At 33.1% G+C, this 9,404-nt stretch overlaps 2 protein-coding genes across 3 annotated transcripts; both read left to right on the top strand.

The window, feature by feature from the left end:
- Positions 1-346: 346 nt before the first annotated feature.
- On the top strand, positions 347-2,830 carry LOC145079480 (protein MRG2-like). 2 transcript variants are annotated; one of them, XM_079023113.1, is made up of 10 exons: positions 347-678; positions 1,171-1,218; positions 1,373-1,386; positions 1,474-1,577; positions 1,677-1,711; positions 1,801-1,878; positions 1,954-2,033; positions 2,153-2,322; positions 2,413-2,497; positions 2,593-2,830. In XM_079023113.1, exons 1-10 carry the CDS (start codon positions 487-489, stop codon positions 2,666-2,668), a joined length of 882 nt encoding a protein of 293 aa, XP_078879239.1. In that variant the 5' UTR covers positions 347-486; the 3' UTR covers positions 2,669-2,830. The 2 variants fall into 2 exon arrangements, with proteins under 2 accessions (XP_078879239.1, XP_078879238.1); XM_079023112.1 differs by having other exon boundaries at positions 348-678; positions 1,780-1,878.
- A 3,631-nt stretch (positions 2,831-6,461) lies between these two features.
- LOC145079464 (putative receptor protein kinase ZmPK1) lies at positions 6,462-9,069 on the top strand. The gene has a single exon (XM_079023111.1). The coding sequence runs from the start codon at positions 6,527-6,529 to the stop codon at positions 8,930-8,932; it is 2,406 nt and encodes an 801-aa protein (XP_078879237.1). The 5' UTR covers positions 6,462-6,526; the 3' UTR covers positions 8,933-9,069.
- The last annotated feature ends 335 nt before the right edge of the window (positions 9,070-9,404 follow it).

The following is a 9,404-nucleotide window of genomic DNA, read 5'->3' as shown; positions in this document are numbered from 1 at the left end:
TTTAGAAAAAATGATAAAAGATTAAATATCGGAGACAAGTTTTTTAATCTTTTTTCTATTTAACTTGGTTTTTAATGTTTTTTCTGGGTTAATAACATAAAAGATCATACATATTGAGTTTTTTCTAATAGAAATACAACTTTATCTTTTTCTAAAAAATCTAATATGATTTTATATTTTTTATTTGACCTATTAATTTATGGTTATTACATTAAAGACATTATATACTGGATTTATTTAAGAACTTTTAGCAATTAAACTTTTTTTTAGAAAGTGTCTTTTGTGTTTTTCAAATGGGCCATGAAATTCAGCTCATTTGGGTTTTGACAGATCGGGTGGGTGGGCTATCGATCATAGAGCCACCGTTCACCTATGAAGACTCTGATCAAATGAGTAAACTCTGACTACTTAACACTCAAAATTTTGAAATAGTTTCTGATTTTCGAGTTATCGTGCATCCTAATTGTTGCTATTTTAAGACGCGAAATGCGAAGCTCAAACTCCGGCAGCGATACAGATGATGATGAATCCGCCACCATCTCCGACGAATACGACGCCACTATGGAGACGGATACGGACGTTGTAAGTAAAGATGGCGCCGTTGAGTCTCTATCGACTCCCTTCCGTCAAGGAGAGAAGGTCTTGGCTTATCATAACCTTCGCATTTACGAAGCTAAGGTATTATCACTGATTTTTTTTAATCGTTTCTGTTTCGCACTTCTCGCTTTTGTTCCATGGAAGCAATGATTGTGAAATGAAATCCCTATAGAAATTGAGTATGTGATCAATCTGCCCACCTCAGCTTAATTCATTGATTCAGGACCACAAAAACAATGAAGAGCGACCCTAACACTCTTTTAGAATGCTCAAGTCAAGGGCTCCCACTTTGGTCAGAACGCGTTATATATGGCCTCCATTACTAAAGATAATAAAACAATTATGGAAGTTACAAGTGAATACATGTACACTACTGATCTTATGTAAAACCCCAATTTCTATTGAAAATTTCACACAGAAAGTACTCCATTTGACATTATAACTCCAAGTGTATCTTTTTATAAAATAGTTGCCCCCTTACCCCTTTAGATCCTATGTGTACATTTTATGTCACTCCATTATCCTGTAACTCTTTGTATATAGTATCTTATGTATCCACTCTGTATCTAACAGGTGTTAGAAGTTGATTCCAAGGAAAAGCGTTATTATATCCATTATCTAGTAAGTATTATTAATCGATCTATTTTCAATTCTTAAACAATGTGCTCCATATGATTTTTGTATAGTAGGTTCTTACGCTTTTGTTACCATTGTATTTATATAACATTTCTATGAGGCTTAATGCTAACAGTTTACATTTGTTTTGTATTTACAGGGGTGGAAACAAAAGTGAGTAATTTTATCTTTATATATACTTGATTTTACATAAGTAATTATGATTGTAGCTGATATATTATTTGGTTTGAATTTTGATAGATGGGATGAATGGGTTGGCATTGATCGTCTCATGAACATAAACAATGAAAATCTTCAAAAACAGAAAGCACTCGAGAATGAGTTGAAGCCCAAAAATCCTAATAGTTAGAAACAACATTCTTTTAAATATTAATCCTAGTTTTTGTATATCAACCAAAACAAATTTACTAAACTTGGATTTTTGTTTCTTTAATATATTGCAGTGACAAAGGGCATGAAGAGGAAGACCATGTCCAAGGTATTCTTTTTTTTCTTTTATTTTTTTCAGTTTGGACTAAAATACAAATTGTATCCCTTGTATGCAAGGGCACTGTGTCTTATGAAAAGCTGATTGATATCCATATACCATCATCACTGAAGAAGCATTTGGTGAATTATAGTGAATATATAACTCATATGGGAAAGGTAAACTAATGACTAATTATTTTTTTAAACTTTTAGTCTCTATATATTTATTTTCTCCAAAACTCTTTGTTGCAGCTTGTTAAACTTCCTTGCTCTCCAAATGTTGATGACATATTGAAACTGTATTTGGAGCATCGATCAAACAAAGATGGAAGGTTCTCTCTCTTTTTCCACACACATATATATATATATATATATATATATATATATATATATATATATATATATTTTCAGATTTAGTTAATTTATTTACTTTTATTATTTTTATATGAAGGGAATCAGATACAGCTGGAGAAGTTGTAAGTGGATTACGTTGCTACTTTGACAAAGCATTGCCTGCAATGCTTCTTTACAAAACTGAAAGCCAACAGTATCAACAAGCAACTGCAAATCAAATTTCTCCTTCTAAAATTTATGGAGCTGAACATCTGTTACGTCTTTTTGGTATTTTTCTGTTACACTTTTATTATTAAATTAAGTACAAAAATCTTGTTTTTGGGGTTTCAACGTTGCATTGTTTGATTTTTTTTGCAGTTAAATTGCCAGAGATACTGTTCCATGCTAACATTGAAGAGGAGACATTGAGAGAACTGCAACACAACTTACAAGACTTTCTCAAGTAATAGCAATCTTCTTTAATTTTTTTTTTATCACAACAATTATTTTTCATGCGAAATTTATATAAAAAGAAAAATTATATGTTTTATAACGCAGGTTCCTACAGAAGAAACAAAGTTTGTTCTTCCTATCTAGCTATGAGACACCAGATGGTTCTTGCACAATCGAGTAACAACACTGTTTATGGAGCAACAAAATATTGTTTGTAAAATTGGTTTTGGTTCTCCTTTTAGTGCATTGAATCATCTTTTGTTGTAATGTAAGTGTGTTGCTATTATTGTAAGAATATTGCAATGTTTGATTTTATACATAATTTGACAAAAACGTTGGACTATTGAAGAAATGTTTAGACCACTATTCAATAAGAACAACAAGAAGAAAGCTTATGGATCAAAATCAAATTACTAATTTCTAGAGTACACATGGGTAAAAAACAAATCAAAATTGAAAAGTTTTAAAAAATAATGCTAACATTTTTTTATGGGAAAATGACTTAGGAGGGTAACTACCTCTTATTTGTGTTCATATATTGATAATTTTTTTTTTTTTTTTTTTTTTTTTTTTTTTTTTTTTTTTTTTTTTGTACATAAGAAAACAACTAACTTGTTTTAACTGTTTAAATTATACCAATATTACCGGCTAATACCTGTTTTAACCGGTAACTCAAATTAACTCATTTAAAAGAAGTTACGTGGCATACACAAGATAATACGTGGCATCTATGTGGCATATTACACATCACCTCATTATATAAAGGGTGTTATATGGTTCGTTTGTCGTTAAAGCCCTAGATCGACAATGGCTTCTTCTTCTGCTTCATCTGTCTCTTCCAAACGCAATGTTGAATTGCAAGCTGACCATCCATGTAAGTGCGACATGCCATCGCGTGTGAAGATTTCAAGAACACCTGACGATCCCGGAAGAAATTTTCGAGTTTGTCAAAACTCTTTGGTAAATATGTGTTTTTTTAATCATCCCTAACTGAATCTTCTTCTTCATCTACTCTTCAATTTAACTTTTTTTTTTATCCTTTCCTGAAGAGTGCAAGAACTCCAAAATGTAATTTTTTGGGAGTAGCTGGAAGAGGATGAGTACGAAGTAGAGAAGAATATTGATTTGGGACAAATCTACAATCTAACATTGAAGCTGGGAAATTTGGAAAACGAAATTAGTATATACCAAGAAGAAGTTGGAAGAAGAGAAGAACTGTGATTTGGTTTTCAGACAAGAACTAGACAAAGTCAAGTGGAAGTTGTTTATTCTTAGAGAGTATAGACTACGAAGAGTTGATCAGCCAATTTGCAATCAAGAATGCTATGAGAGCTTCAAGGATTGTCGGTTAGCTGTTAGGATATGTTATTAATCATTAAAACTATGATTTGGCTATGTTTATTGCTATAAGGTTTATCGTCATTTTAATAAAAAAATTAGTTTACGTAATTTAATTCCTTACATTGTTACACGTTAAGGTCTAAGGTCATTTTTTTTTATCTGTTTTGTCCTGGGCATTTGAATCCTTAGAACCGCCCTGCACATAGATGACACGTATTATCTTGTGTATGCCACGTAATTTTTTTTTAAATGAGTTAATTTGAGTTATCAGTTAAAACATGTATTAGCCGGTAATATTGGTGTAATTTAAACAATTAAAACAAGTTAGTTGATTTCTTATGTACAAAAAAAAAAAAAGTTGCCAATATGTGTACACAAATAAGAGGTAGTTACCCTCCTAAGTCATTTTCCCCATTTCTTTTAAATGAGTTAATTTGAGTTACCGGTTAAAACAGGTATTAGCCGATAATATTGGTGTAATTTAAACGGTTAAAACAAATTAGTTGCTTTCTTATGTACAAAAAGAAAGAAATTGCTAATATATGAACACAGATAAGAAGTAGTTATCCTCCTAAGTCATTTTCTTTTTTTTTAGGAACAACCTATTTTTCTTCCTTTGAAAAAATAAAGGAAAGTTTTCACAGAAGGATTCTTGTTTTGCTAAGGGTGCGATAATGTTAGAAGGGTTTTGCTTTGGACCATAGTCTCCACTTGTCGAGATAAAAAAGTATTCCTAAAACATTTGTTGTATGTTTGCTGTTATTAATGAATGAACAATGATCCTAATGACTTGATTTATTGTATTCGAAATCAACACTATGATCCAACATAACCAAATGACATTTCAATTAACAACTCTCTTCCTAATTCTTCTTAAACTCTATAAATGAAATCATTGGACTTAAAGGCATATAAGTAATTAGTAAAAACAAACATTGTTTCACTTAAACCCTTATGGTTTTCTATGTTTAAAATCATTCAATAAATCCATATAATACGCATCATATAATAAAACAACATAATAAAATAAAATCGATGATTCCGTAAATAAGTTTTGAATAAAAAAAACTTTCAAAAGATCTTTTTAAGATGAACTTATATAAGTTCGAAACCACACTTACTTACATCATGATCATGTTAGACCACACTACCCCACATTCACAATTCACATACACATAAAAACACTATTCAAAACTCTTGTCAAGATAGTTTTGAAGACAAATCTAAAGTTTTTGATATCGTACTTATAACGTGCTAAGATAAGATGAATATCAGTTTTGAAAATGCATCTCTAGTGCAATCACTAGTTGATAGATTTGGTTAATAGGACAAGGGGTTAATATTTTGTTAAAAAATGTATGTTACAAGTATTTATGTGTGAAAAGATGGCATCCTCGATTGAATAATTTGCAAAATTAATGTAGAGTTTAGAAAATCCAATTTGGTCAGCATATGAGACTTGTTCCATGCAGCTATTACTTATTTTCCCATGTTCAATGTATCTGATTAATTTTCTATATGTCCAGATTCATCTTCTCCTGAGGTGTGAGTTCATCAATGCGTCTCATTTTGTGGTAACCAACCTCTTGTAACGTTGAGTGAGTCTATGCAAGCGACAAACTAAATTGTTACATGAATATGCCTTGTTTTTCCATTATGTTGGAAAGAACCTTGGACTATTGTTTATTTATTTTGAATGGGAATTTTAGCAATTAGTGGATGTCTTCCTTTATTCATGTCCATGAATTACCTACCATCAACTTTAGTAACTACAGATAATTCAATTGGATTCTTATTTATTCACATAAACATATCAATTTTTTCTCAATGTATGTTTACTCTTGATATCCCTCCCTTGGACATACCAATATTCAATTATTTAAGTTTTAAATCTTCCTACTTATTCACATTTCAACTTATTGAATTGCTCTATTAATAACCATTTACATTTGGTACAAGACATAATAGCATCTCCTTGAAGTTGTACAACTTCAAATGTCAAATTTATCGCTAAAAACAATTACAAGGCTGAGATTTGTAAGCATTTGAACAAAGGTAAAGTTGATGGATTCTCTTGATCAGAATGCAAGAATTGCAATGGCTGTGGTTTGTCAACATCTCCTTGAAACACTTCCGCTAAAAAAAAATTAAAACATTTATAAATACTTTCGTTTAAAAAAAGTTGTATCAAAGTTTTCTCTAGAACTTATAGTATACAATTCTCATCCTTTACATGACAACATTTAGTTTTGAATAGTATTAAATTCTGCTAACGTAGTTTTACAATGACAAGATGATTGATGATTGGATTCCATTAGGACACATCTTTGAGGACTTACACCAATTGACCTGGTAAAGGAAATGACTCGAATACGACATTCACCAAAACACATACTAGTCGTCAAATTAGGTATAATAGCAAACTACCTTTCCCCGTTATTGAGAAATTATTATTATATTTATTTTAGAATATATATAAGATTTAATTTAATACATAAATAATAATTTAATTTAACTATTAGCATTGTATACTCGTTATTAATCTACATCCAGAGAGTTTTAATTTAGTCTATTTCAATCACCTGGGTTCAATCTACCCAGTGAGTTAACCCAGTAATCCATATCTTAAAAACTGTCATTACTCATTATATAAATACAAGTATACAACACCCACATACAAGATTTCTATTCAATCATAATGGATCTTCTCCTTCATCTTCTCATGCTCGTTTCACTACTCTCATCTCAAACACCATTAACAACCTCATCATCTTCACCACCTTACGCCTTAAAACTAGGCTCATCTCTCTTTGTAGACAACAAAGATGATGTCTTAATCTCTCCAGACAATGTTTTCACAGCCGGATTCTACAGTGTGGGAAACAACGCTTTTTGCTTCTCAATTTGGTTCACTAAACCCTTATCCACCGGGTCCCACACAGTTGTCTGGATGGCTAACCGCGATGCACCCGTTAACGGAAAACGGTCCAAGCTTTCCCTAACCAAAACAGGCAATTTAGTTTTACAAGATGCAGATCAAGATCTTCCCATTTGGACCACAAGAACACGCGACTTAACCGATTCAGCTGAATTAAAACTCAACAATTCAGGCAATCTTTACCTCCAAAGTAAAGATGAAAAGATACTATGGCAAAGTTTCGGATTTCCAACCGATACCCTTCTTCCAAATCAACCACTAACCAAAGAATCCATGCTTGTTTCTTCTAGAAGCAAAACAAATCATTCTTCGGGTTTTTACAGGTTGTTTTTCGATAGTGATAATGTTCTTAGACTTGTGTATAGTGGACCTAAAGTGACAGGTGTTTATTGGCCTAATCCAGAGCTTCGAGCATGGGATGCTGGAAGGAGTACTTATGGTAGTGAAAGAACTGCTTCAATTGACACTTTTGGTCGTTTCATTTCAAGTGATGGTTGGTTTTTTAATTCTTCAGATGATGGGATTCAGATTATGAGAAGGGTCACCATAGATATAGATGGAAACCTTAGAGTCTACAGTCTGAATGAAAACAGAACATTCTGGAAGGTTACTTGGCAAGCCATGGCTCAAACTTGCATGATTCATGGAAGTTGTGGTGAAAACAGTACGTGTTCAAATCAGCCAACATTTGGTAGGAAGTGCACTTGTTTACCATATCATAAAATGGTTAATCAAACAGATTGGTCGTATGGTTGTGAGCCTGAATTTGAACAAACTTTATGTGGTAATGGTCACGATAGTTTTCTACATCTTTCTCATTTTGATTTTTATGGGTATGACTTAAAGTATCTTCCGAATGTTACCTTGGATGTATGTAAAGAAGAGTGTATGAACATGTGTAGTTGCAAAGGGTTTCAGTATAAGTTCGATAAGAAACAAGGCATCTTTCTTTGTTACCCGAAATTTCTATTGCTGAATGGGTTCAGCTCGGTTAGTTTCAATGGTTCTTTGTATTTAAGAGTCCCGAAAATTACCTTATTTTCTAATACCACTAAAGCTACTCAAGAGCTTGGGTTAAATTGTTCTGGGCATCCTATGATGGTGGAAATGGAAAGAGTTTATGATAAGAAGAATGAAAGAGGGTCTATAAAGTTCTTATTATTGTTCACTTATGTATTTGGGGCGTTAGAGGTCGTTTGTATAATCTACTTCTTCTACAAGACAAGAAAATCAGTTACAAAATCACAAGGTTATCTCCAAGCTGCAACGGGATTTGAGAGGTTTAGTTATCGGGATTTGAGAAAGGCGTCTGAAAATTTCAGCATGGAGATTGGGAGAGGAGGTGGTGCGATTGTGTATAAAGGGGTTTTGTCTGATAACCGAGTTGCAGCCATAAAACGTTTGAAAGAAGCTAATAGCAACCAAGGGGAAGCGGAGTTTTTGGCGGAGATTAGTACACTCGGGAGGCTTAATCACATGAATTTGATAGATATATGGGGTTATTGTGCTGAAGGAAAGCACAGGATTTTGGTGTATGAGTATATGGAGAATGGATCATTGGAGGAAAATCTACACTCGAAAAAGTTACATTGGGATAAAAGATTTGAAGTTGCGTTGGGTACAGCAAAAGGACTTGCGTATTTACATGAAGAATGCTTGGAATGGGTTTTGCATTGTGATGTGAAGCCTCATAATATATTACTGGATCAAGATTACTTACCAAAAGTTGCAGATTTTGGGTTGTCGAAGTTTTTTGATAGAGATGGAAGAGATAACTCGGAGTTCACAAAGGCAAGAGGGACAAGAGGTTACATGGCTCCAGAATGGTTCTTTGTGAGTCTTCCGATTACCTCAAAAGTGGATGTTTATAGCTATGGAGTTGTGATGCTGGAGATGATAACTGGAAGAAGCCCACAAGGCGGTGATCAAAGTGGTGGATATGAACGACCGATGGTTCAGTGGGTGAGAGAGAAGGTTGCTGATGGATATGGCGGAAAGAGTAACTGGATTGAAGAGATTGTAGACTCTACAGTGAAAGGAGAATATGACAGAATTCGAATGGGAAATTTGATCAAAGTGGCTTTGCAATGTGCTGAGGAAATTAAGGATGCAAGACCTACGATGAGCCAGGTAGTAGATATGCTCCTTCGCGGTGAAGAACTGTAGATGTTTTAGGGTTTATCTGCTCCCCTATGCTGCCTGTGATGAGTGATGACTAGTAGAATCTAGGGTTTGTATACTTCTTTGTAAAAGGTCATGTACATTTTCATAGACCATAATTGAGATTATATCTTTTTCCTTAACCTATTTAACTTCAATTAAACAAGCATGTAACATATTCAAAGAGGAATAACAACAAACATATCAACATTCGATTTCAATCGGTGTATAACATCTAGGGGGTGAGTATGGTACGGTTTGGTACGGTTTTTATATAAAACCGCATCTGCAACTGCAAATTGCGGTTTTTTAAAGTCAAAAACCGAAAATTGCGGTTTTGATTTGGTTCGGTTTTACGGTTATTTCGGTGCGGTTTCGGTTCTTAACCACAAAATGAGGTGGTGCGATTTTTCAGGTAAAAATGTAAAGTTTTTCATCTTCAAAACAAAAATTTTAGACGATTTTTATTTATTTCTAG

Source organism: Lactuca serriola, chromosome 1, assembly GCF_051521515.1.
Source record: "Lactuca serriola cultivar US96UC23 chromosome 1, Lser_US96UC23_V15, whole genome shotgun sequence".
NCBI classification, from domain to species: Eukaryota; Viridiplantae; Streptophyta; class Magnoliopsida; order Asterales; family Asteraceae; genus Lactuca; species Lactuca serriola.
This window is presented reverse-complemented; position numbering and strand designations above follow the sequence as displayed.

Bases quoted from the DNA above. Each gene is read 5' to 3' on its own strand.
- LOC145079480 (XM_079023112.1), top strand. From the start codon at position 487: ATGCGAAGCTCAAACTCCGGCAGCGATACAGATGATGATGAATCCGCC. The intron at 679-1,170 runs GTATTATCACTG...TGTATCTAACAG, and splicing joins TTCGCATTTACGAAGCTAAG to GTGTTAGAAGTTGATTCCAA. The intron at 2,498-2,592 runs GTAATAGCAATC...TTTATAACGCAG, and splicing joins AACTTACAAGACTTTCTCAA to GTTCCTACAGAAGAAACAAA.
- LOC145079464 (XM_079023111.1), top strand. From the start codon at position 6,527: ATGGATCTTCTCCTTCATCTTCTCATGCTCGTTTCACTACTCTCATCT.